This window comes from Pituophis catenifer, unplaced genomic scaffold, assembly GCF_029215685.1.
Source record: "Pituophis catenifer annectens isolate HBS135680 unplaced genomic scaffold, rPitCat1.0.hap2 SCAF_1, whole genome shotgun sequence".
NCBI classification, from domain to species: Eukaryota; Metazoa; Chordata; class Lepidosauria; order Squamata; family Colubridae; genus Pituophis; species Pituophis catenifer.
Window position 1 is genome coordinate 233,862,801 of NW_027256881.1, and position 27,366 is coordinate 233,890,166.

The 27,366-nt window shown below is 42.1% G+C and overlaps 2 protein-coding genes across 3 annotated transcripts in view; one reads left to right on the top strand and one right to left on the bottom strand.

Annotated features, from left to right (window-relative positions):
• The window catches only part of LOC139327144 (unconventional myosin-X-like), a 126,707-nt gene extending 112,903 nt beyond the window's left edge, over positions 1-13,804 (top strand). Inside the window, exons 33-41 of the mRNA XM_070956857.1 lie at positions 278-435; positions 990-1,113; positions 1,996-2,293; positions 3,317-3,524; positions 4,255-4,391; positions 5,633-5,756; positions 6,671-7,120; positions 11,196-11,387; positions 12,630-13,804. Coding sequence (XP_070812958.1) covers positions 278-435; positions 990-1,113; positions 1,996-2,293; positions 3,317-3,524; positions 4,255-4,391; positions 5,633-5,756; positions 6,671-7,120; positions 11,196-11,387; positions 12,630-12,743 — 1,805 coding nt within the window. The 3' untranslated portion in view covers positions 12,744-13,804. The remainder of the gene's footprint in view (positions 1-277; positions 436-989; positions 1,114-1,995; positions 2,294-3,316; positions 3,525-4,254; positions 4,392-5,632; positions 5,757-6,670; positions 7,121-11,195; positions 11,388-12,629) is intronic.
• A 2,381-nt stretch (positions 13,805-16,185) lies between these two features.
• Positions 16,186-26,223, bottom strand: AIP (AHR interacting HSP90 co-chaperone). 2 transcript variants are annotated; one of them, XM_070956869.1, is made up of 6 exons: positions 26,076-26,223; positions 23,665-23,844; positions 21,810-21,998; positions 20,973-21,149; positions 19,227-19,368; positions 16,186-19,048 (listed from the first exon to the last, which is right to left on the bottom strand). In XM_070956869.1, the coding sequence occupies exons 1-6, from the start codon at positions 26,172-26,174 to the stop codon at positions 18,843-18,845; spliced, it is 993 nt and encodes a 330-aa protein (XP_070812970.1). In that variant the 5' UTR covers positions 26,175-26,223; the 3' UTR covers positions 16,186-18,842. The 2 variants fall into 2 exon arrangements, with proteins under 2 accessions (XP_070812970.1, XP_070812978.1); XM_070956877.1 differs by lacking the exon at positions 26,076-26,223 and adding an exon at positions 24,619-25,204.
• Positions 26,224-27,366: the final 1,143 nt, after the last annotated feature.

Genomic DNA, 27,366 nt, shown 5'->3' on the forward strand with positions numbered 1-27,366 from the left:
TTGGTTTCTCGAAGCAAAGCAAGTTTCCATGTTCAATGAATGATGGAGCAGTCCTAATCAAAGAGGTTTTAATTGGCATTCTGATAGCAGAACCAATAGAGCCTTTTAGAGCGTTTGGGCTGCACAGTTAACATGACATCACACTGCAGTTGGACACAACATATTGCCTTCATGTTTTGGCTGAGTAGCACCTCTTCCTTTCTTCTCCGTTGCCTTGCTTGTTATTTACTGGTCTGAAATAGTGACACACTCATCTTGGTTGTGTTTGTGTCAGCAGGTTACTGGAACATCACTGTGCATGGCAGAAAGCACTCATACCACCTCTACACAAAGTTGTTGAATGAAGCCATGCGCTGGGCCTCTGCCATCCAAGGAGTCATTGACAGCAAAGTTCCCATTGAAACACCCACCCAGCAACTTATTCGGGACATTAGGGTGAGTTCTACAAAGTCTTAATTGAGCTCTACACAGAAGCCATAATTTAATCTCCTTCTGGATATGAACCTAACTCCAGGGTCCTGACCAGCCTTTCTTGTTTTTAATCACAAATGCATTTTTTTAATGTGTGAACCCTCTTTATTCCTATCCCCATCACTAAATCAGGGACATTTGATAATATTATACAGCTACGCATGCATTTTTCACCACAGACTTTACCTACAGTAGTAGATCCTTCATGGTATGTTAGACGCATATATGTACAGCATAATAAAGGCTGCATATTATGTTGCATCAGCGGCTTAAATCATTAGTACATCATACATGCCACATGTAGAAGATGGCTGGTTCAAATGTAATTAAAAGTAATGACCTTCCAACATTAACAGTAATATTTTCTCTGGAAAAAAATAAAACTTATTGTTAATGGACCAATGAGGGCCTGGTTTTTGGTACATCCTGTATATTGGGAGGAAAAAAGGCAAAGCCACTGGAAGCATCTCTGTCACTCTCTTTCTCTCTCTCTCTGCCCCCTTCTGTGTTTACTTCAGGAAAATAATACTAATTCTGAAGTGGTAGAACAAATCTACCGAAGGAATCCCATCCTGAGATACACCCAACATCCCTTGCACTCACCACTGCTGCCGCTGCCTTATGGAGATGTTGGGATCAACAGTAAGTAACTATGGCTTTGACATTTGAGGAACCAAGTCAGAAAGTGGAGAAAAAAAACCAATTGTCAAAATGTAGCTGGCGAGAGGGCAAAGTTCTGGAGTATCAAGCCTCATATCTAAAAGACTGTAAAAATGAGCAGTGCAGTCCTATAGATATTTGATTAAAAAGTAAAAGATCCATTATTTTAGTGGGACAAATTCATAAGTGTACATAAACAAAAAAACATCGTTTTTAGTGCTGTTGCCTTTAGATTAAGCATGCAAAACTGAGTTTATTCAGTAAATAGGATGGAGCACTTTTGTATTCACAATGCAAATCATTACTAGAAATCATTACTATGCAATTAATAATAGCAATATTATTTAAAATGTATCTTACCCAGACAGCCCTCGGGAATTATGCTAGTAATTTGGTTCCCTTTTCTAACTTGAATTAAATCAGTTTTATTGTATTTCTTCTTGCATCAATTATCTCCTTAGCTCAGATTGTCTTTTTCCTGCCTTTCAGAGCAGAGTAGAATCTAGTGCGTTTCCAGATGGAAAAGAGAAGGTGATGGAGAATCGTACATCATTCTAGGAGAGTGATTATGCACACTATTCTGTGGGACTGCAGTGAATCTTTCCTATCTGGCACTGTCAGATCTGATAAATTTCATCTACCATAATCCCTTACGGTTTTAGACATCTGGTGGATACCAATTCAGAGAAGGATAGAATAGACATTAGTAACTGTGTTGCAACCCCCTGAGGGGCATATATGTAATTTTCATAAGATTATTATATTTAAACCTGAAACTGCCTAACAAACAGATATTTCCCAAGGAGGTACTATACTGATTGTTGTCTCCCTTGCCTTGTTCTTGTGCCTCTTTTTCCCTTACAGTGCAGCAAGAGAAGGGCTACAGCAGTCTTCAGGATGAAGCCATGAAGATCTTCAACTCCCTTCAGGAAATCGAGTCAGTGTCTGACCCTATCCCCATTATCCAGGGCATCCTTCAGACCTGCCATGATCTCAGGGGCCTCCGCGATGAAGTCTATTGTCAGCTGATCAAGCAAACCAATCATGTGCCACAGCCCAACAGCCCTGGTAATCTTCACCACTGGCAGCTCATGACCTGCATGAGCTGTACCTTTCTTCCCAGCCGGGGAATCCTCCGTTATCTCAAGTTTCATCTCAAGAGGTAAGAGGTATTCTATGCGCACTCGTGCTTATTGTCCCTGGGTGTAGATCACAGTTGAAAGTTAAAACTAGACCAGATTCTGATCCATGCTTTATGTCCTGTATATTGTAAGAACCCCAATGAGATATGCTTGCATTGCCTTTCTTAATACTCAATTACAAGGGTCCCCAAACTATGGGCTGTGGCCTGTTGACCACCGGGCTGTTTGAGTGGCTGCACCCTCCTACTTGCATTAGCATTACTGCAAGTGTCCCGTGTGCTAGCATTGCCGCGAGTGTTGTGTGGGTACTAGCATTGCGCGGGCACTAGTGTTGCCACTAGCATTGCACATGCTCGAGCATCACCATGAGTGTCACGCTCACGGCCCTGTTCGCACATGCACAAGCACGTATAAAGGTGCCTGCCCCTCCCCCTTCTGGGCCGCCAACCCAGAAAGATTGGGGAACAGTAGCCTTGGTGGAGCAGCGGACTAAAGTGCTGTTAAGTAGCACTTAGCTGCCAGCTGCCTGCAATTACTGTGAGTTCAAATCTCACCAGGCTCAAGGTTGACTCAGCCTTCCATCCTTCCGAGGTAGGTAAAATGAGGACCCGGATTGTGGGGGCAATAAGCTGACTTTGTATAAAAAAGAACACCGCTTGGGGGGGGCGAAAGCAGGTATATACAAAAATATGAAGGCTATTGCTTAATGCATTGTAAGCCGCCCTGAATCTCTGGAGAAGGGCGGCATATAAATCGAACCAATAAACTCTGCTTTATTACACAGTTGTGCTCTTTATTCCCTGATGCTGTAAAAATGAAAACGGAATACTAGCCTTATAGTCAGAAAACGTTAAATACCCTCTGGTGCGAGATGCCTAAATTAGTATAATTTCTTTAAATCAAATGACAGAATCGTCTTGTGGGTGATAAGTAACTTATGGCCTCTGAATGAGTTTGGCTTCTCTTCTGCCATGTACAAACGATGTAAGGTTCTGAATCAAAACATGTTACAAGACACTGTACCTCTTCTTTTCCCATCCCAGAGTAAAAGATCTCTTTCTGGGCACGGAAGTAGACCAGTATTCTCAGTTCATCACTGATTCCCTGAAGAGAACCAAGAGCAGAGAATTTGTCCCCTCCCAGGAGGAAATACAAGCACTTATCGCTCGGGAGGAAATGACCACTACTGTCTATTGCCACGGAGGAGGTTCCTGTCAGATCACTATCAATTCTCACACAAGTGCTGGGGAGGTAAGAACAGAAGTTTTTTTTAAAGTTGGGCTGTCTAGGAACTCTATAATTGCTGTCTCTTCACTGATTGATCCAAGAAAGAATTACTGTATTTTTCTGAGTATAAGACATACCAGAGTATAAGACACACCTTAGTTTTTGGGGAGGAAAATAAGAAAAAAGCTGATTGGCAGGAGGTGGATCAGCCTCCTGGAATACCCGCAATCAGCTGTTCCCAGAGGTGAATTTTAGCAACAGGTTCCTTGGTGTTTTTTTGCTTTTTTTTCTGCCTCTGAAACATCTGAAACTCTGTTTCAGAAAAAACTTTTTCCTGCCTATGAAAGCCTCCGAAACAGAGTTCCAGAAAAAAAGCCTCTGAAGCTCTGTTTGGGGGCTTCTTTTCTGAAGCTTCTTTTCTGATGATTTTTTCAGCTTCTGAAACCTCCGTCTGAGAAGCTGGGCGGGGCTATGTTCGGGGTATAAGATGCACCCAGATTTTCACCCTCTTTTTTGGGGGGAAAAGGTGCATCTTATACTCCGAGAAATATGGTAAAATATTGGAAATAGAAGCTCTCTCTTCCCTTCTGATCCATAGGCCAGTTCCTTAGAAACCCTGTCTCAAAATGTACATCCTTTGTCCAATCTGTTTGTAGCCTTTCCCAATCACGTCTTATTGCCCAATTCTATTGTTGAACAAAGGTAGAATAACTTGGTCAGGCTCAACTTTCCTACTTTCTTCCTCTACTTTCAGGTGGTAGAGAAGCTGATCCGTGGGCTGGCCATGGAAGACAGTCGGAATATGTTTGCCCTCTTTGAGCGCAATAAACATGTAGATAAAGCCATCGAGAGCCGGGTGATTGTAGCAGATGTTTTGGCCAAGTTTGAGAGGTAGGAAAAATCGCTATACTTGGACTTCAAGCATGTAAGACATATCTGTAAAGTTGAGCGTCCATAGTGTGAAAATACCTGTACAAATTATTTAGGCCTCAGGCCCTCTATTTAAGTTTAGTCTTCATTTTTTGCTAAGAATTTAGACTGTGTTTCTTGCTAAGAAGGCCCATTTGCAATACCATGCTTCATATATCTAAATCTGTACTCACACAGAGTTACAAATGAATCCTGGACAATGGAGGACAGTGTTTTTAAGCCCCCCCTTCCCAATATGGACCATATATTACCTCATTAGCTGTAATGGCTAAAGTCACTTGCCATAAGCAGTATCAACATCTCATAACTTGTCCCACTCATGCTGCTATTTGCAGCGATACAAAAATGTTGGTGGTGTACCATGTGCTGAGCTCTTCTAAACCTTGTGGAAGGAGTTGCAAGAAGTAGTTTTCAGTAACATTCCTGTGACATCTTAGTCGTCTTTTTTTTTTTTAATTGAAAAAGTTTTCAAATACAAATTTTTCCCCCTTTTTTCTCCCCCCCCTTCCCTAACGCCCCCTCACCACCCATCCCCCCCTGTGGCTTCTTCACAACAAAGACCTAATTCATAACAGATTACATAATATTTTACCATCCCCTTACTCCCTCCTCTAAATACTAACCCTTACTTACAAAATATATTATTAATATTGTTACTTCACCCTTTAACCATACATTTCAAAAAAAGAACATTCTACTATAACATTGTATGATAACTTCTAATTTAACGTAATATTATTATAACTCCCAATTTAGCAATAATCTGCCCTTCTTCTCCTCTCGCGAACTTATATCTGTATATTATTACAACATTTCATAACCACCTTCCACTTTAAAACTATATAATAAATCCTACTTTAACATTTAATCTTTTGTGTATATAAATATAACATTTCAATGCAGCCTTCCCCATAAATCCTAATTTAACATTTATTCAACTCTATTCATTTCCTCCACTCCCCTAAATATATCACTTAAGCATCCCTTTTCTTAAACTAATCAATCAGTAAACTAACCTATTTCCACCCACTTTCCTACAAAATTGCCAAACACAACAATTCTTAATATCTTTGTGCTGAGCTCTTCTAAACCTTGTGGAAGGAGTTGCAAGAAGTAGTTTTCAGTAACATTCCTGTGACATCTTAGTCGTCTTCTTGATCCATAATCCAAATGATCACCAAACTCTCCTCCTATGTGTTTAGACTTTCTGGATCCATGGAAGAGGATGTGGACGGCCATTGGCAACTGTATTTTAAACTCTATTGCTTTCTCGATATTGAAAATGTTCCCAAGGAGGGAGTGGAATTTGCCTTTATGTTTGAGCAGGTAAGCCTTCCATGAGACAGACTAAGCAGCTAGATTCATACAACTTCATTGGGTCAAGGATGGATGTTGCATGTTATCAAATGATGGAACTAAACCAGCAGTGGGATTGGAGAGGCTTCCTTTTAGCCCAAGGAGCCTGTTCTCAAGCTGTTGCTGCCTTCTATGCAGCCAGTTGGAAAGGGGGCAATGAAGTGATGAAGACTTGCTTGCATTCAATAGGTAGGAAGCTTATTAAAAAACCAAACAGAATTGGAAAAGAAATAGGTGGGAATTCCATATTCCCTAAAATGGTATTTTTGATGCAGTTAGTGAGTATATATGCTGCCAGGAGCATTGATCAGGACTGGGTTAGGAGCTGACTGGGCCCAGGGCCGGATTTAGATGAAAAGAGGCCCTAGGCTATTCCACTTATGAGGCCCTTTCACCTATAGTGAAAGTGTAATTTTAATTTTGCTAACAATTTGAATGTAGGCCCCTCTTGATCTTGAGGCCCTAGGCTGAAGCCTAGTTAGCCTATAGGAAAATCCGGCCCTGACTGGGCCAAAGATTTTACATCAACAGATCAAGTAGTTGGTGTTTAGATGGATCAGATTGAGATGAAAAGAATCGGCCTCCTTTGGCACATTGCTGCGAACAAACCAGATGGATCTACGTTACCTGAGAAAACAAGACACAAATCATTATATTGTAATTATGATAAAACGGAATTCCAAAGTCAGGAGACTCTATATGCTATTGAATATCTTACAGGTTTTAATCATAATAGCTGAAAGCTCACATTTTGCACATTTCAGTACTAGTATCACCTGTGAAATATAGCCTGAAATGTGATACTTTTTACTATACTGCACTCCACTCCACTATAAACAAATATAAAAGGCTGGGAATAATTGTTACTTCTTACTTTTTAACAGGCGCATGAAAGTCTCATTGATGGTCACTTCCCCGGCCCAGAGGAGACCCTACAACACTTGGCATCACTGAGATTGCAGTATCTTTATGGGGACTATTTCAAAATCTCCTGGTCCCTCGACAGCGTCTATCCAGTGAACCGTCTGAAGTCGAAAATTCTGCAGTCAATGAAGAGTAGCGGTTCCAGCAGCCAAGTTCTGGAGAGAAGGCGGACTAGCTTCCTGGAGGGCACTCTGAAGCGTGGCTTCAAGACAGGCTCGGTGAAGAAGCAAAAAGTGGAAGAGGAGCAGATGGTAGAGATGTGGGTGAAAGAAGAACTGTCAGCAACTCGGGCCAGCGTAACGGAAAAATGGAACAAACTGCAGGGGTTGCTACAGCAACAGGCCATGGTGGCTTACATGGCAATCATGAAAGAATGGTCAGGTTATGGCTCCACCCTTTTTGACGTTGAGGTAAGAGAACATGGACGCATGTGTTGGTTAAAGCACTGTGATGCTCAGTAGCAGCTCTATCTCTGTACATACCTCTACCCATAGCCCGAGAGTCCTCCTGATGTTTTGTGTTTTCTCCCACAATCTATTAATTAGTTTTGGTGCGTGTGTGAAATAATGGCCTCTATCCACCTGACATCTTCTAGTTCTGTGTTCCATTTGGACAAACAATCCAAGGAAGGAAACATAGCATGAAACAAAAGGTTTTGCCTTTTTAGTATTCCCAGCTGCCAAGGAAGGAAGGGAGGAAAGGAGGGACAAGGTAAAGAAGAAAACTGGGATGGCAATAAGGAAAAGAAGGAAGCTGAGGATGAAAAGTGTGCATGTTGGTGATTCTAGATTTGTGTTGTGACATTCAGATGACACCTTTTGTATTCAGGATCATAGGAAAGTTACTTGGTTGCTGGAATCACCTGCTCATTTTTGTTTTGTGACTGGATGTGCCCACTATCAAAGTCACTTTGTGATCTAGCGTTCCCACATTGCTGGGTTTTAGTTGTTTGTGTCATGTGCCCAGGATATTTTTCTAAAAATTCCTACTATGCCCCTTTGCTCAAAATGTCTGTAGATAATTCTCACACCTGAGTTAACAGTTTCTAAAGTACCTTTTATGCATGTTATTTCGGCATCTTTATTTTTTAAAAAAAATCTTACATTGTTGTGTTATCCCTATTAAGAATGGTACCTGTTCTTCAATAACTTGCTGAAGAACTTGTGTGATATAGAAGAAGCTCAGCAGAGAACTGGAGAGTTCCAGATTCAAATTTTCACTTGGCTGCAGAAATGTTCAGCACTAAGCTGGGATTTTAACAGGGGTGGCTTCTTTCACAGTTAATTGCTTCAATTACAATAGTGGCTGTTAATATATCACTTCTGAACACGGACACTTCTGATGTTCTGCCTGGATGAAGGACTATTTTTGTTGGGATAGGAAAGTGTGTTGAGTCCAGTTGCTACAGTTCGACACTAGATGGTATACAGAGCATACACACCTAAGCTAGTAACTTTTGGGGAAGGGGCTCTGAGAGACATCTTTAAATGATAGATTTGTATTTGCAAAACTTTTATTTCAAGTTCCATCTTCCTTCCCTTTCCAAAGTTCCCATTGCTCCTTTTCCAATTGATCCCACACATTTAATAACTCTTAGTGACATTAGTGGCTAGAAACCCTCAGCACAAAGCATAGCACAAGCTAAGGCCTAGATAATTTCATCTCCCAAAACAATTGGCTCTCTTTTTTCCTTTCTTTTTTTTCTTTTTCTTTCTTTCTTTCTTTCTTTTTTTTTTTTGATAGATGGAGACTTTTGTAGGGGAAGAAGTCCTTGCATTAAAACAGCGGTTCTCAACCTGGGGGTCGCGACCCCTTTGGGGGTCGAACGGCCATTTCCCAGGGGTCGCCAAAGCCCTCTCTCGCCCCCCCCACCTTCACTCACCCTCTGCCTCTGCTGGATCGCCCAGTCGCCGTTCGCTTACCCTGCCCACTCCCAATCTATTGCTGCTCCGGAGTCCCAGCTGATGGCTAGAGGGAAAAAAACTTTAAATTCTTGCCGCGGGGCTTCAAAGAGCTAGCTGCAAAGAGGTAAATTCCTGGAGCAAGTTTTTTTCCCCCTAGCTATACTGAAAAGAGAAAGCGAAAGCAGGGTCTTAGCTGCAAGTGACAAAATGAGGCAGAGAGGTTTCTTTTTCTTTTTCCTCACCAAAAAAGGTAGGTACAAAACTGCAAACAATGGGGAATTTAGGGCAAGAGGAGGTTCAAGATTTTAAAACACAAAAGAAAAAAAGCTCTATTTAACTAGGGAATTGTAATAATTGAGATACTATTAATTGTATATTGTGTTGAAAGCAGAAATGGTTAAGTTGTGGTTTGGAGGAATATATGGGGGAAATTATTTGGTTTATTATTATTGGTAAATATAATTAATTGATTTGTAAGAAATTGGATTGCATGGAAATAATTGGAATATTCATGTTCATATTGATAAATATACAAAAAAGATAGTAATATAACTAATTGATTTATATTAAAATGTTGAATTTGTATTAAACAACTGTATTACATAATTAACCAATGTGAGGATGGATATAAAAATAGATGACAATGCAAAGGGGTATAATATAGAAGGGAAAAATTGAATTTGATTAAGATTAGAGATGAGGATGAAGGGTAATATTGGTTTTTTTAAAAAATAGTTGAGGAATAAATATGGTAAAAAGGAAATATAGAAATTGTAAATTTAATTGAAATGACTAAATACTGTGTTGGAAGAAATATCCTTCTGGGTTCTGCTCCAAGTGGGGAAAAAGACACTGGAAACATGGAGACTGTTTGGAAAGATGTTTTAATAGTGGACAGGATCACATGGCTTGATGGGGCCCATTGTGTTAGTTTCTGTTGCTATTGTGTTGCAAATGTCCTTTGACAAAGGATTGACTTTCTGCCTCTGGCCCATTAACAAAGGGTGGGGGGCAGGAAGGTGGGAGCTGCTTTGTCTGTAAAATATGCTTCTCCATTTCTCATCCAGGGAAATATAATATTCTGCCTTTTTAATATTTCCCAAAATATTTCATTCTTCTAGGAAAGGGGTGGCTGCTAACCTCCTACAACTGTTTAAATTTGTGGACCGGCCAAATACTCTGTTCAAAGAAAATATGTTGTATGTTTGTATGTGTGTTTCTAATTATTGCTATTTATTCCTATTTGTTCTCTTTTATTCTTTAAAGTTTAACAATTAATTCTTTATCTTAATATCTTTATATTTGTTTGGGGTTGGCTTTCTTCCCTTTCATCTTTTTTATTGTACAGCAATCTTTCTCCTCAAACCTACCACCTTTGTCTTTTCTTTCTTACTTACTTTCTCTTCCCCCCCTCTTCTTCTTCTCCCTACTTCCTCTTTCTCCTTCTCCTCCTCTCTTCCTCCCATCTTACCTTCACTCCTATTCTAATTTCCCTTCCCTTCCTTCATCCCTCTCTATTGCTGTATCCTTTTATGCATATGGACTACTCAGAGGGCTGAAAAAGTTATTTTTGACTGGTCCTCGCACTTTTGACCAGTCCTCGAACTTACGACTGTCCTCACATTTTACGTTTTTGCCCTATCTTGTCACCATGGTGAAGAGAAGCAGTTGTGAAATGAGTGACACGGTTGTTAAGAATGCTACAATGGGCATAAATGATGACCAGTCATAACTGCGAAGACCGGTCAAAAGTGCGAGGACCTGTCAGAAATCACATTTTTCAGCCCTCTGGGTAGTCCTTTTGTGCACAGGGACTACTCAGAGGGCTGAAAAAGTTATTTTTGACTGGTCCTCGCACTTTTGACCAGTCCTCGAATTTACGACTGTCCTCACATTTTACATTTTTTGCCCTATCTTATACCATGTTGAAGAGAAGCAGTTGTGAAATAAGTGACATGGTTGTTAAGAATGCTGCACAGGCATAAATGTGAGGATGGTCATAAGTGTGAGGACCAGTCAAAAGTGCGAGGACCTGTCAGAAATGACTTTTTTTCAGCCCTCTGAGTAGTCCCTATACACATAGCCATGGCCACCCGGTCACATGACCAGCTAGCCACGCCCACTCGGTCACATGATCTCCAAGCCACGCCCACAGAACCGGTAGTAAAAGAAATTTAGAACCCACCCCTGGTTGGGGGTCACCACAACATGAGGAACTGTATTAAAGGATCGCGGCATTAGGAAGGTTGAGAACCACTGCATTAAAAGATAGCATAGAAAATTTCTGAGTAAAGAAGCCATTTTAATTTAATACTTTTCACCTGTTGTTTTGAGAAATATTTACAAAAAGCACTAGTGGTAAAAGACAAGGGTTGAAGGAGCCTGAGGCTGGAGCAGGGAAAAGATCTGTTTATACATCATGTACTTCCTGTCAATTTTGGCCAAAAGCAGTTTCCTCAGTTATACCATCCCTGTTTGCTAACACTTCTTGGTTTTTTTTGTTTTGTTTTGTTTTTTTTGTTATTCGGCATCTTCTCAGATAATGTATTTATTTAATAATGGATTGGTTCTTTTCTTACAGTGCAAAGAAGGGGGCTTTCCAAATGACCTTTGGCTCAGCGTCAATACAGAGAATGTGTCATTGTACAAACGGGGAGAGCCAAAGCCTCTGGAAACTTTCCAGTATGAGCAGATTATCTTCTTTGGAGCTCCCCAGCCCAACACCTTCAAGCTGACTGTGGATGAAAGAGAGATGTACTTCGAAACCGCCCAGGTACATTTTTGGGCATTCTTGTCTCAAGAATTTAAACAGCTCAAAAATAACTCTTCTAAGGCAGAACGGGATAGACCAGTGGTTCTCAAACATTTTGGTCACAGGACCCCTTGACATTCTTAAAAATGATTGAAAAGGGATTCTAGTACAGTAAACTTATCAATATATGCACTGTACTAGGTATTAAAACTGAGAAAGGCTAGAATATTTGATTTTGCAGGCCGCCTGAAAGTGTCTTAGTGACCCTCAGGAATTCCCAGACCATACTTTAAGATCAGCCAGGCTAGAAAAAGTATAAGGCAGAGCAGCTAATTATATAACTTCAATTGGAAAGTTAGGTGGCTAGTAAGAATATCAGGCAGTCCCTTCATAGACCATGTTTTCCTTCTGTTATTTGCTCCACGTTCAGAGCAGGAAACAAGCTACGAATATAATATTTAATATTTAATATATCTTTGGATAATCGTGGATAGATCAGCAAGGGCTTCTGAATTTTTGAGCAATAGTGAGAAAAATAATATTTTAAAACTGCCAGAGTCAGCTTTCTCTGAATACTTTTTTTGTGTATGAGAAGGGGAATTCCTTTTCTAAGATGATAATAGCTGTACAAATGAATTATTTTATCTCTTTCTTTATACCTCACATCTCAAGCTGTAAAATGGGCATTTTAAGCAGTTACTAAAACATTGAAAAAAGGTAGAAATTTAATAAAATAAGCACATAAAAACTGTTTAGCAATGACAGTATCAGGACAGAAAGCTTTAATTGATTACTTTATTTAGCCACTCTAATACCTTCCATGTGTGTGCTGATTTCATATTCTGTTACTTCCAGCCAGTGCTATTGTTATTTATGCTTATTGGAAATTATAGATCTACAAATCAGTACATATCTGGGGAACCCTAAATTGCGCATTGATGGCTTACATTTCAGTCACAATCTAGCATGAGTCGTGGACTGCAGTACTGCAGTGTGGCAGTTCAAGTCTCACCGGCTCAAGGTTGACTCGGCCTTCCATCCTTCCAAGGCCGGTAAAATGAGGACCCCAATTGTCGGCAATACACTGACTCTGTAAACAGCTTAAGAGAGAGCTGCGAAGCGGTATATAAGTCTAAGTGCTATTGCTATTTCTAGCATTATTGATTTGTAAAATATGTCTTCAGCTTGCCTTGGACCCTGTGAGAATCCACAGTGGTTTCATAGTTTACTAAAAGGGTCTGATAATTCTCTTTATTTCATTAGGTGGGAGAAATAATTAAAATCATGAAGGCCTACATCAACATGATTGTGAAGAAATGCTGTAGCATCAGATCAGCCACCAGCTTGGACAGCCATGGGAGTATCTGGATGAGGTGATTGGATTTGCAGAGTTAATTGTGCTGCTGAGAAGGACCTGTGGTGTGACTCAGCCAAATTTGTAGCAGATTCGTTTTGTAAGAAAACGTTACTCCGGAATTCTCCTTCCAGCATCTTGCCTGACAGACACATAAAAGGGTTAGGGTTGAACATCCAGACCTTTCATAATTAAAATTAGAACATCACAGGCTAGATCCTGAGAGTTTTATGTGGGGTTTTCCTGAGCCCACTCTTGTGGGTCAGATCTTACTGCAAGGACAACGCAAGAGCCATTTTTTGCTTGAAAGATCATCGTGTGAAAACCTTTTCTGCAATAAAAGCAGCAGGAGAGTTGCTAAGTTAATATCGGCAAGAATTCCACATCTGAGAGAGATTTTGTTAGCTCTTCTCCTTGGGGTGGAGCATGTGTGATTTCTCAGGAATGAGCTGCTACATCTCAACAGACTTCCTCTTCCCAAGACTGTTACTACTATCTCCAGTGGCTTCAAGCAATGACTTCAACTTCCAAATCAGTTTTCAGTACTACGTCTGTAGGCTTGGGACTCCTGCTACACGGGAGATCAGCCGTCACAAGGCTGCATTAATGTAAAGACATGGCGTTTGTTCCTTCTTGAAGTCCTTCGTAATTTTTCATGCTGCATGTTTGGGGAAAGTGCCACTTAGTAGAAAAATATTTATCTGATTCATTCAGAGGGGAAAATCAAATTTTATATTCATCTGTATGCTGCAAGTTCTCTTTCTTCCTTGGCAAGGAATTTGGACGTTGCAGTATTTTTTTAATGTTTTGCTTTTCTGCACTGCCAGCATATATAAGCAATGGGAAGAACTGGTGGCAGGAATAGCCCGAGTGCATTCTCCTCTGGTCTGATGCCTCCTGGATATGTTGATGAAATTGTAACTGAATATAACTAAAGGCTGCCAGGCTAGAGACAGATACTCTAACCCTAAGGTTAAATGTGATTTGTGTAGAAAATAACACATTGGCTCATTTGCACTGAAAATAATTTTGAAAACCCTTAAACAAAATTCTGTGATAAAATGCTCTGAATTCCTTGCTAAGAAAATAGAGGCTCTGAACCCTCAATACTGTTTCTGCAAAATAAACAGGTTTATCTTCAGATCTAATTCATCTGGGTTTGATAGCAACAAGAAATAAAAGAAATTAGTGACATGATGAAGTCCCTATCTCAAAAGTATGAACATCTGGCGCACTCTCGGTGCTGTCCAGAGGCTTTGGATTAAAACTCCCATGGCCCCTTTCTTCTGTCTATGGCAGCTGAGACTAAAAAGAATCAAAATATCAGAGAGCACAATGTTATCTAGCCTCTGTCCCAATGTAAGTATTATTTCAGAGTTTATAATTGAGACATCCAGGCTCTTGAATTGTGTGCCCCTGCCCAATCCTGAATTTATATTGCTTTCAGTCAAAGTACGAATGTTTGCCACTCCTAATACAACTAAGCAACATTTCCCAGGCTGGGCTTTCTCCTGATGCATGAACTTCAGCTCTTGGATGTCCCAAAGGTGCTTTATTTTTTTCAAGAGGCAACTGGATTTTTCTTTGAAGACGTTTTGCTTCTTATCCAAAAAGCTTCTTCAGCTCCATGGACATTCAGCTCTTGGAGTTCTTGCCAAGGCTGAGGAATGCTGAACTAGAGATGTCCATCTACCACCTTCTGGGAATTTTTCACGCTGCATGTTTGGGGAAGTGCCACTTGACAGCAAAACATTTTATCTGGTTCGTTCAGAGGATAAGGTTACATTTTATATCCAACTGGGTGCTGCAGAATGTCCAGCCCCCCCAGAACCCATAGAAAATGGACCTCTGCAAAGGATTTCCCAAGCAGTGACTTTCCATTCCCTCCTGTCTCTGGGATTGCAAATGAAGAACATGACCAGTTGAACAAAATTTCAGATGACCACAATTGCCATCTTTTCATTCTCTGCCACAATGGAGAAACAATTAGAGACACCCCAAAATATTTGGTGCGTGTAATGTGATTACATTGGCGAGGCTAGGATCTAAACTTCACAATTCATCTCTCTATAGACATTGCCTTAATATGCCAGACTTGAGTCCCATACAGTTGCCCTTTCTTGCATCTTTTCCATTTCTGAACATGGAACTGGGGAGACTGGTAGAAGAGACATGTGACCTTATTTTTTTGGTTCAGTATGTTGACATGGATAGGCTTCCTCTCAACTGAGTGCCCACCTAATGGATCAAGAATTTCCAGTCGCTGCAGCTGGCATGTTGTATATTGGAGCGTGCCAATTAGGTTTTCACACATGGAGGGCACCACTTGGAGGAAGCCTGGATTTCAGTCTCCATGATATAGTCCTCTGCTCCCTTGAACCTGCAATACTACTGTACTGCTATATCCTGGCTCACGGGTTGCTGCAGGCAGCTGAAACCCAATTGGGAATGTAACAGACATTAATTGTATTGCAGATTTATTTCTGCACTTCTTTGTTTAATTTGTAACTGGCTTTACAAAACGGAGGTTTAATAAATTATTGATTGCATAATTATTTTCCTTTAGGGGTTTTCTTTTTTGTTTTGTTTAAAGACTTGGTTTGAAGCAATGAAATACTTCGTTTCTTATGATTTCCCCCCCCCCCCCCAATCATAATCAACATTGCTTTTTAGAAACTCCGAAACATTTATTACACCTAATTCTAATGATCAGGATTTGACTGAGGATATTAAAACAGCTCTCCCTGGACCATGTTTTGATAATTTTTAAAAAATCGCTTCCGGGGAAGACTAATTCACACATGCTTCCTTAAAATGTTATAATTTTGTTGATTTCCCATAGGATTTGCTTAACCCTATCTAAACTACTGAACAGATCAGCCTTATGTGATCTGGCCTCATCCAATTAAACTGCTCTATTTATAGTTCAACTTTTTAAAAATACCTTTTCGTAAGTTCTTAGAGTATTATGAATGCTCTTCTCAGTAGCAGCTCAAAGCAAAGTAGATAAAACGGGTCCTAAGATAAGCAAATATTTCAAGCTTCTATTTCCACTAACATTTTTTGTACAGAACTCTAAACTGTAATCCGTTAAATCACAGTAATGAATGACAAGGCTGCAAGATCAATGAGGTGTATGCACCTCATGATGGTCTTTTCCACTTTCTCTGCTCTAATTCTGACCTGGAGACACGGGCCCAGGCTAAACAAAGGGGAACAAGTTCACAAGGCATGCAAGGCACAAAAAAACACGCTGTACGGTATAGATGCATATACTCCTAATTTGGTTGCCTCTCATTTTCCCTGAAAGACAGCTACTGATTCAGGGATGTGCAGGCAGAAAGACAGGCCTGTGGAAGAGGAAGGTGCCTTTGCTAATGGCAACACTATCAAGCAACACAAATCAGTGGAAAGCTGTACCGTCCTGTTAAAGCCACACTTTAAAGAAGCCACACAGATAATATCTGAGAGGAAAATACTTTTTTTTTTATTTGAACTGTGTTACATGTTGCCTTCTGTCAGCACATGGAGGCTTTGCATCACAAAACCCTTTAGTAATGGGTTCTCATTTCCATCACTGGCCATCCTTTATGGGTGCTGAAGATGCACCCATAAATTTCATCATCGTTGTCATCACCAGGCAACTCTGGTCTAGAAGCTATCAAAAGCATATTTTTATTCTACAAGAGCTCACAAAAGAAGGCACAGCAAATAGCAGCCAAGAACTAACATCTGGAGAGCAGCTCTAGCTATACAAATGCACAGCTTTACCAACATTTGGGAAATACACAGGGAAACCAGGTGTATTTTCTTCCGAGGAGTCATGGATTGGATTGAGATTAGTTTATTTGAACTCGGGGGAGGCCTCTTGAAATAAAAAAGTAATTCATGAAACCCACTGCAATTTAGTGAGAGAAATACAGAGACTAGATCTAATTCATGGCCCTTAAAAGGTGGTGATGAACAATCTAAGCAGTAAAATTGGTGAACTATCAGCTACAGGTCTATAGCTAAATCTGGAGAGGTTCTCAGGCAACTTTGGCAATAGAAATTTTGAGGAGGCAGGATGGAAGGAAACATCCCTGTCCTGTCCAGTAGGAAACAATTCTCAGTCTCATCCACCACAGGAAAGAAAGAAAAAAAGAAATATTCTCCTGCTCTATATAACTCAGCTTTATTTAGGTCCTCAGGCTATGCTTCCCAAAGGCAGCCCAAAACTCAGCTCGAGTTCCCAAATATGGAAAGCTGCATTCACCAGACGTGTTCCTTGTTCTGGTCTTATGAAGGAACATTTTTCACCCTGTCTCCTGGCTGCGATCAATAGCTAAGACACACACAGAGACACGTGGATACAAACACACTAACCAGGTCCTTGATCTTAGATTGGAAAGCTGCCAAGAAACTTTGTGAGAGGGGTTGAAAGATACCCCCATCCCACTCCCAGCAGCAACAGCAAATGACTACTATTCTTCATGACTTGGGAATGGGGAGTGGACTGGGAAGTCTAGCTCCTAGGTGGGGCCTTCGCTCTCAGCCACTACTCTGCACCATCAAAAGCAAGACAATCAATAGTGAAGCTCCAGTTTGTAGTAGTCAGGATTTTCTTGTCCAACTCTGGCAAGGTAATCCCTATACAATTCCTCCAATACACAGCACTCACAACACACCCTGGGGAAACTCAGCTAGAGTTTTCCTTCTGGAGGGAGGCACTGACAACCACCACTCCACAGCCCAAGCTGAGGCTGGTTTCTGTAAAAAGGGGGGGGGGAACAGCTCGGGATTGCACACCCATCTCCCCTTCTCGGTCTGCTCAAGAACAAAACTCAGAACAGGCACATTTTGAACAAGGAGTGGCCGCAGAACCTAAGTCCAGGGACCCCTTTGCCAGTAACTGCTACTAAGGGAGGAAAGTTGGCATTCAAGAAGTGATGGTTTTATGGTGGTGATTTCTAAAGCAGTCGAAAACTATTGAGAGGGTGGAGTACAGCACACTACTCCAATACGTAGATGAGATAGGCCAGCTATCATCACCTTTGCTCCTATAACTTCTACAAGAGAGAAGGAAGGAAATATTTCATCCTATTTTAAATAGGGAGCCACGTCCACTGGGTCTCTCTCTCTCTCTTATATATCAAACCTAAGTAGTGTTGGGTAGGAACTCAAAAGTCCCTTGGCAGGCAAACTACAGCAGCTCCACCAATCCAAGGCTGGGAAGCGACAATACACATCTCTTCAACTCGGCATGGGATTCCTTCCCCAGGGCTGGACTGAGGAGTTTGCCAGCACAGCCACGTCACTACAGCAGACATGAGTTCCTGCCTTTCTCTCAAGATATGTTTTGCTTTTCCCTTCTTAACCTGCAACAGAGATGCTCGCTATGCTTCTTTTAGACAGCAAAGTTGTAGGTAGGACATTACTGGGTATAATCCTATATATATTCAAGGAGCAGCAAAGATTGGGGAAAGCGCGCCTAACAGATTGTGTGTGTGTGTTTTGCATGATTCTCAAGAGGGAGCAGGGATGATATTCAAGAGCCTCTCAGACTTGTCGTTACTGGCATCCCCTTTTCTCTTGCCCACATCCACAGATGTGGAAGCCGCTGCTGTTTCTAGAGATCAGATGCTCCTATGCTCAGCCTTTCCTCAAACAGCCGAAAGGAGATTTGGAGATGGAAAAGAAGCCTCGGTTCAAAAGCAAACCCTTCAGCCAGAGCTTCTGCCAGCCCTTTCTTAAGACATCAGCCCAAGAAAGTAACTTTCCTTCCTTGTGCTCAGATGACCAAAAGGCACCATGTGTGGCAAAACAGGAGAATAAAATCAATTACAGGCGAAAGATAGGCTCCCACCTAAGTGGCAGATACATTTCTGGGCATGCTTTCCACCCTGCTTTGGCTTGGAGAATCTGAAATGCTTTCTTGCCATATCTAATCCTGGCAGTGCTATTGGCACGGAGAGTACAAACTCTGTTGGCAAGAAAAGCTGGCTCCCTCCAAGGTTGGTGTGGAGGGTGGGGATAAGCCTGACAAGGAGCCACACATCACATTTACACAACTTCTCCCCGGACAGGCTCAGATATAAAGCCAGAGCTGTCCTGAGCAAGAGCATCAGCAACCGGTCCAAGGACTACTGGGAGAAGATGCCTTTGAAACGGATCTTATCCTCGTCCTCTTTCGCACGCAGGCGGGTCTCCAAGTTGCGCAGCTCCCGGGTCACCACTGGGGTCAGCGATGGATCCAGCTGCAAAACCTTGGCAAAATCAGCCTGAGCCTCAGCTGAGTTCCAGACGGCTGCATGAGCCTTGGCTCTCTTGAAGTAGGCTTTGACGTTATCTGTGGAGGAAGTGGCCATTTCAGTAAGCTAGGCAGGATACATGGCCTCTGACGCCAAGGACCCCTGAAGCTCTAGTTTCAGCCTTGATGTTTCTCCTCCCCATTAGACAGCCATGCTTTAGATTTCTCTATCTTTCAAACTCATCGTGGCTCTTCGGTAGCTCACACGTCTCCTTACCTTCATACTTGTTGAGAATAGAGGAGCAGTGATCCAGCACTTCATAGTACTCCTCATTCAGCAGTTTACACTGACAGTAATTCAACAATAAAGGAGTGATCTGTTGGTCCAGCTGGATCCAGTCGGGAGATCCTGGCTGCTCCTATGGCATGGAACAAGAGAAAGGGAACAGAGCGGGGGTCAATTGTAGCAACCTCTGCCCACAGGCCAGAACCCTTGTGGGCTGGCCTGGGACAAAATTTCTTGTGGTGGCAGCAAGGTCAAATCCACACGCAGCCAGCAGAACAGACAACTTGCTGCAGCCAACTTACCGTGGCCAACTCGCCACATCCAATTCGCCATGGCCAACTCACCGCAGGACAACTCACCATTGGATGCGGGAGAATTCAGCAATTCAATTTAATTATTTAAAATAATTTTAAAAATATTTTAATTTTTTTCATTCACGTTCCATTTTGCCCTGCCTTTGGCATCATGAGTCTATTCCACTATTCCTTTGATATTAGTGTAAGTCTTGTCGTATGGCGAGTTGTCCTGAAGAAAGTTGGCCATGACGAGTTGTTCCGTGGTGAATTGGCTGTGGCGAGTTGTCGTAGACCCTGTGGTCAAGCCCTTAGGAAAATGTAAAAGATGGTAAATAGGAGGGAGAACCTGAACCTTTTCCACACAAAACAGCCTGTCTTTTTTTAACAAGGATTCCATCACATCTTGCAATGGAATGATGGAAGAAAATTTCAAATGCCAATTTCTACAGGGAAAATGTAAGCCAGGGAAGAGGAAAAAACACACTGCAGATTTCATGTTTGCACACCAGTCTGCTAGCATCATGTTAATGCTGACTCAGGAGCCTTTTCATGTGTGCGTTCTGATGAAGAGAGAAATTGTGCCTTCTTGACAAATTATGTTACAGAAGGCATTCTGGCTGCTTGTCAGATCCTGTCACGGTGCTGCATGAGTGAGGAAGAATGATATTGCTTTGATAGGATTATTTGGAGGATACAATCCCTCTCTCCAATTGGAACTGAGCCAGGAGTGCCCCAGAGTAGCTGAGCAAAAATGGTTCCAATGGTTTAGCAGGGATCCTCTTTATTGGTGTGAGTATGCGCAAAGTGGGACAGCATGTAGGCACATTTTTTTCAGATGAGGGCACACCTGGAATTTGGAGAATACTGTATGTGATTACATGCATTCACAACAAGGCTGCCAAAAGAAAATTTTCTGGTAGCAAATACATTTCGGTGTCCAGGAATTAGCAAATTAGCTCCAATCCCAAGAAGTCTTTGTTTGGGTCCAAAGGTCTTGTTGCCTGACAACAATGGGAAATTTAATTTTGTAGAATACCAGTTTCCTTTGCATTTTTAAAAAATTGAATGATCTTTATAAACTTAGATAGGAAAGAAAACTTGGTGACCCCCAAACGATACACCTGAAGGCACAGCACTACTCCTACCCCCGTTTCAGGCGCAATAAAACCAATGTTGAATAGCCAGAAACCCATGGACCAAACAGAAGAAATCTCATTCATAGACTGTTCAATCAAGGGCAAAGATTGTTCTGGCCAGGCCGAGTTTTATGAAAGTGACCTGACTACATTTGTACCTGCACAATGAAATGAGTTAGGAGTTCTGCTTAATCTAGGGTGGAAATCCCTCCCTGATTTGGCATTTGCTGCCCTGACTGTTATACAAATGAAACCCCTAATCCTAACCTTACCTCCAACCCCCGGGGAGCCACATCATCACTCACCTTCATTTGCAGGTTCTTAAGGCAAGCAATTGCATCATAGTACTTGGAAGCCGCTTCTTGCACTTTGCCTTCCTTGTAGAGCTCATTGCCCTCCTGGTGGATCAGGGGCACAGCCTTCATCTTCTCCTCATCTGACATAGCCCACGGATCCTGTCGGTACGTTCCCGGCCTTTCCACCTGGTGTGGCACAAGGCAACAAGCATGGTTACATGACGGTGCTAGAGAAAGCAGGGCCCTTAAGAGCCAGCCTGCTTTGGTCACCCCAGGCTCTAAGGCCTTGGAAGAGAACTAATGCAATGGGTTGAGAAAAGCACTGAGGAGACCTGGATTTAAGGCCCTTTTCAGCCATAGAAGCTCCCTGAGTAAACCTTTGGCCTTCCCAATCTATCTCACAAGGAAGTTATTGTAGGGAAAAACGGGAAGTGGAGGTCCTGTGCATGCTGCCTTGACTCCTGGAGGAAAGGTGAGATATATATGTATCTAACGAATGAGTAGAATAATTGAAAAGGTGTCTCAAAGCTGAAAAAGTTGACGTGGGATAAGAGGGAAAAGAAAGACTTGCATTACTTCAAACAGCTTCTTTCCCTCAGTGGGATAGCAAAAAGCATGCTGTCTTTCCCCTGAAAATAAGACCTGCTAAAACGATGGCAGAGTTATCTCATGTGTAATGTGTAATGGGGCAAAAACCATTCCCAACTTCTATCCGAAGGCATCTATTTTCTCCTTGCTTTGTGGAGCCATATACTCAAGTAAGTAAGAGGCTCCACACATGTGAAGCCCAATCGCCGTTCTTGAGTCTGCCTAGCCCAGAGGACCTCACCTTTCCTTTCCCCTCACCTTGAGCACTTCAAAGGCAAAGATGAGGGGCTGAGGGTTCTGCTGGAGCTCATCAAGGTCTGAATAACCCAGCGAATGATGCTCGTGCATCTGGGCAATGCCACAGCAATGTCGTTGTCCCTCCAGAGGATCTTTCCCAACTGCAATGTTCCTCAGGCTCTTGGACACCATCGGATATAAGACCACATGCTGGAGAAGCAGGAGAGGGGGAGAAAAATGGCACAGGCAAGAGGGAATAAATGCATTTTCCCAATTCGGAAAAATGAATGACGTGGGCACGTTATAAAAGAAGGAAACCAAGTATTTTTTTACTCATTCCAGAATCAATACTAGATCAACATCTTTATATTTGAGCCACAATAGAAGAATTTGGGTAGGACCTTTTTCCTACTTCTGATGCTCAATAATGTTGTACACTGCAAAACTGTAATTCCATGCACACCATTCAGGCTGAAGAACTTGTTGCTTTCTTTTGTATAAGTTTAATTGGTAAGTGGCAAAGTTGCATAGATACATTTTACATCATTTTACTCTGAAGGGGACAAAGATGTACACTCTACATATAACACAAAAGTCATTGCTACTCTTAATTCTGTATTAATCAGACCAAACCTAATATAGTGAATCAAATCTGGGGCAGTGGGTTTTAGAGAGGTCCCTGGCAAACAAGGGTATCCATAAGAAAACAAGCCAAGATGAAAAATGGCCTACAAGAAGAAATTTATGAGGAACCGTTTGAGGTGGTGGACATGTTTAGTTCAGAGGAAATAATGGGGGAACTTGATATCTGTCTCCAAATGTCTAAAAGATCCTCCTGCAGAAAATAGGGCAAAGTTGTTTAGACCTGTTTCAGAATAAGAAAGAATATATTTAAATTATAAAGAAGATTTCAGTTGAGCATCAAGAAAATGTTTCTAACAGCATGGTTTAATAGTGGCACAGATTATCAAGGGCACAATGGAATTTCTTCTCCTGGAGTGTTGAGATGGCTATCTGTCTGTGATGCTGAAGTATGGATTCTGGCATAGTCAGAGAGTTAGGCTAAATGATCTCCAACAGTGGTGGATTTCAATGCTATCACATGACTTTTTTTTTTACTCCCAGTTCTGTGAGCATGGCTTGGTGGGCGTGGCATGGCTTGGTGGGCATGGCAGGGGAAGGATACTGTAAAATCTCCATTCCCACCCTACTCCAGGGGAAGGTTATTGCAAAATCCCCATTTCCTCCCGATCAGCTGGGACTTGGGAGGCAGAGAATAGATGGGGGCAGGGCCAGTCAGAATTTTCTCCAGAACTGGTCAGAACCTGCTGAAACCCACCTCTGATCTCCAAGACACCCTCAACCTCATATTGTAAGTATATTTTTTTAATTAAAACTTAAACAGGAAGGTAAAAGCCAACACAAACTGATGAATAGTAAGAAAAGACCAAGAAATAAGAAAAGGAAAAACAAGTGCAAAGAAAGGGGGGATGGGGAAACAGGAAAGAAAAAAGATACAAAGGAACGGCTTTCAATATTCTTCACAGCGGTTATAAGTACAAATATATTTTGACCTTCCTCTGAAGTTACATCATGTTACTTTTCTTTCTATAATCTACCCTGTCTAATCATCATCATCATGTCGCAAGTTCATTTTTATGCGAAGTATAAAAAACAGGCTTTTCGTCAATAATAAAAGTAGGTATGTCTGTTTTCTCATCAAAGCCAACTATCCAGTTCAGCAAAATCTGACTACAGTAATCTCACTGCTGTGATCATATACTGAAATGATCTTCCAGGGTTGTTGTTGTTTTTTAACTCCAACCTTACATTGTAGGATTGTATGAATCCTCCCCCAAATAGGCATGAGAAATACCTTTGTGTCACACAAGAATTCAGCCACCTCTCCCTCCTGCATGCTGTGCAAGATGGTTTCCCAGACAGGCAGCTTGAATTTCTTGCCGAAGATCAGCTCCATAGGCTTGTCCCGGGTACGACTGTCATCTAGTACTTTCTGATCTGAACTGCAAAGCATGGTGCAGTAGTGGAAAGTAACCTGAAGAGAACCAGAAGCAGAGCAAGTGAGTAGGTCACCTCACCAACCTACCAGAACAGACTGCAGGTAGTCCTTGACTTATGACCATTTGCATAACAACCATTTGAAGTTATGATGGACCTGCCCAGCTATTTACAAACCATTTTCTAAAGTATGATGGTCATGTGATAGCATTTTGGGTACTTGACATTTGGCTTACCTTTACCAACAGATTGCAACATTTTTTTGCTGGTTTCTGGCATTTATTGTTTGTTTCTGGCAAAAAATGCCCATTGGAGAAAATGGATTAATGACCATGGCAGTCACTTAATAACTATCTAAAAAAAAAAGGTTGTAATTTCAAATCCAATCACATGCCTTGATTTATAACCATAATTTCAGCCTCAATTAGAGTCACTAAGTCAAGGACTACCTGCATATCAGATATTTTAACTCATTTGCAGTACGGAGTTCAATGATGTCGTCTTAATATAACATTGTCCACATCAGAAAGACACAGATCATTTAGTGAAAGTGAAAACACTATTGGGATTGTGCAATGCTTTAGCTCCCAAGCTGAAAAAATATTTCAGAGCACGCATAATTTTGCAATACCTTTCAGCCAATACCTTCTTTAAGAATCTAACTTCTCCTGAGTTCTCCTGATAGCCTTCAAGGATATGCGTACACTGGCAGATTACTGAGGCAGTGTATCCATGCCTACTCCGAAGCACCGTTATAACCTGTTTAACTCAAACGTGCAGTTTTCTTTGATCACTTGGCTACTGTACTAACCTTGGAAAAGAGGTGGCTTCTTTAAGGAAGTGGCAACAAGTATGGCATGCATACCCACATCTGTTCCAACTTTGGAACCATAAGACAGCATTTCCTGAAAAGCAACTAACAGCGATTTTAAAAAGGACTGATGTACTGCTATGAAGAAATGGACTGAAGTGGCTGAGCGCAAGTGGCACACAAGCATGTGTCAAATGGAAAGAAGCCCAGCTGGTTGACTGGGCTACCTACTTGCATCTCTGGAGTTGAAAAACACACTACCTTGAAAGTGGTGCAAAAAAACTTCAGTGGGAGTCACCTTCCCGACAGCCAATGCCATTGATTCCTACCCTCTGAAAATCCCAACATTGGGGCAAACATAAGCCACTGTGTGGTAGAAATAGTTCAATTCGATATGTAAGAGGACAGCTCCATGCATACTTTCCCCCAAACTGTTTCTAATCTTTAGGTTAGTTTGTCAGCCTGGGTTTCAGTTACTTAGATGTGCATGCAAAGAAGAAACTAAACGGAAGCTAATTAACAACAAAAAACTCTCCAAAAGTAAAGGTGCTTTTGAACAGAGGTTGATCCTTGAGCCATCATTTTCTTGGCCCTGAGACAAAACTGGCTCGCTGCTAATTTTTTCCAGTTTTTTTTTTTCTTTTTACTTGCCAATTTGAACTAGGGCAATATTTTTCAACCTGGGCATCTTGAAGATGTATGAATTTCAACTCCCAGAATTCCCCAACCAGCAAAGGTGGCTGAGGAATTCTGGGAGTTGAAGTCCACGCATCTTCAGGCTACCAAAGTTAAGCAATATTGGTCTAGACTTCTGATCCTCTCTCTGGGTCTTTTGCCCCAACACTAACCAGGCCCAATGAAGCTTAGCAACCAAACCCAGTCAAGATCAGCCAAATGTCATCTCCTCTGAAAATCTCTCCTAAAATCAGCAGTGGCAGCCTTCTAGTGCAGAGCCACCTGTGACCTTCCTAATTTTGTAAAACTAGCCAGGTCCGTCCGGCAGGGTCATTGGTCAGGGATGCTGGAATTGTCCAGCAACATCGAGGGGACTGCAGACTCTCCATTTCTACCTAGAGTAGGTGACTTCCCCCTTGCTAAACCCAGATTTCCCCTATTTTGTATCCTCTCAATGGGGTGAATTATTATTCTTACTAACCACTAGCTATTCTCGCTTAATGACACGGATAGCTGATCAGATTTATCAGTGTATAAAGTGGGAACGAGAGCAACCTATTGACGTAGAGACGTAAACTAGAGCAGAAGCAAAGGAATGAATGGAGACAAATGAGCATCGTTCCCTTTCGCTCACGCGGCCTCCTGTCTCCACTCGCCCAGGTCTACAACCTATTGCGCATGCGCACTTTAATCCAAATTTTTTCCCCCTCCTAATGGCGCATGCGCGTTTTTCGGTCCGGTTCCGTTAACTCCCGAAAAAAATAGCGCACGATCTTTTTCACCTTGGTACCGTCTTGGTAATCAGGCGTCGGTCCCCGGCCTTCCTGCACCAACCGCTTCTGGATCCCATCCGCCCGGAGCTGCGCAATTTTGTCCGCCATGATGGCTTCTCGCCCGATTCGGCTTCGAAGTCTTCGTGGGATTTGAATGGCCGAACTTCGCTCGTCTTCTTCCGGATGCGGTCGTCTTTTTCCGTATCCGGTTCTCGGACGCATCCGTTAGCTATCGGAAATTTTCGGAAAGACTCGGGCGGAGCGTTTGATCTAAGGCAGTGCTTCTCAACCTTGGAAGCTTGAAGATGGGTGGACTTCAACTCCCAATATCCCCCAGCCAGCAGCGCTGGCTGGGGGATTCTGGGAGTTGAAGTCCACCCATCTTCAAGCTTCCAAGGTTGAGAAACACTGATCTAAGGCAAAGAGGTAGCGTTTCCGAATGACGAGCGGACCGCCGGGAAGATGAATCTCTACTAAGCAGGGAGCTGTGACGTATTAGTATTATTCAACACTAAATAACATAGAGTAGTGTTTCCACTTGGGACAACATAGAGCAGTGTTTTCACATGGTCACCAGACTATAAAAAAGATGTTGAGACTCTAGAAAGAGTGCAGAGAAGAGTTTAGGGGACTGGAGGGTAAAACATACGATGAATGCTTGCAGGAACTGGGCATGGGCTAGTCTAGTGAAGAGAAGGACCAGGGGAGACATGATAGCAGTGTTCCAATATTTCAGGGGCTCCCACAGAGAGGAAGGGGTCAACCTATTTTCCAAGGCACCTGAAGGCCAGACGAGGAATAATGGATGGAAACCGATCAAGGAGAGATTCAACCTAGAAATAAGAAATTTTCTGACAGTGAGAACAATCAACCAATGGAACAGAAGTTGCCTTTGGAAGTTGTGGGAGCTTCATCACTGGAAGCTTTCAAGAAGAGATTGAATTGCCATTTGTCAGAAATGGTGTAGGGTCTCCAGCTTGGGCAGGGGGTTGGACTAGATGACCTACAAGGTTCCTTCCAACTCTTAATCTGAGTCACATCCCAAGGTAGCTGACCCTCAGGCCCATTTTCACTCTCCCTGCCAAGCGGGCTTCACTCGAGTTCTGAGCAGGAGTCAGGATGTTAGTAGACCTGCTCAGCCTCGGCTGCAGTGAACAGATCACAGACAGTGGGGTTGGCTTACATGACTTCAATAATTGTCACCCCGCTGCGGATGGTGGAGATCTGAAGCAATGGGAAGCCCTGCCTGTACCTAAGTAAGCCTTTAGCAAGGGGAAGCCCGGCCTCCCCTCCCCAAAGC

Excerpts from the sequence above, each read along its gene's own strand:
- AIP (XM_070956869.1), bottom strand. The coding sequence starts at position 26,174 with ATGGCGGACAAAATTGCGCAGCTCCGGGCGGATGGGATCCAGAAGCGG. Across the intron at positions 23,845-26,075 it reads ATTACCAAGACGGTACCAAG|GTTACTTTCCACTACTGCAC; the intron begins GTGAAAAAGATC and ends GGTTCTCTTCAG. Across the intron at positions 19,049-19,226 it reads TATTCTCAACAAGTATGAAG|ATAACGTCAAAGCCTACTTC; the intron begins GTAAGGAGACGT and ends CTTCCTCCACAG.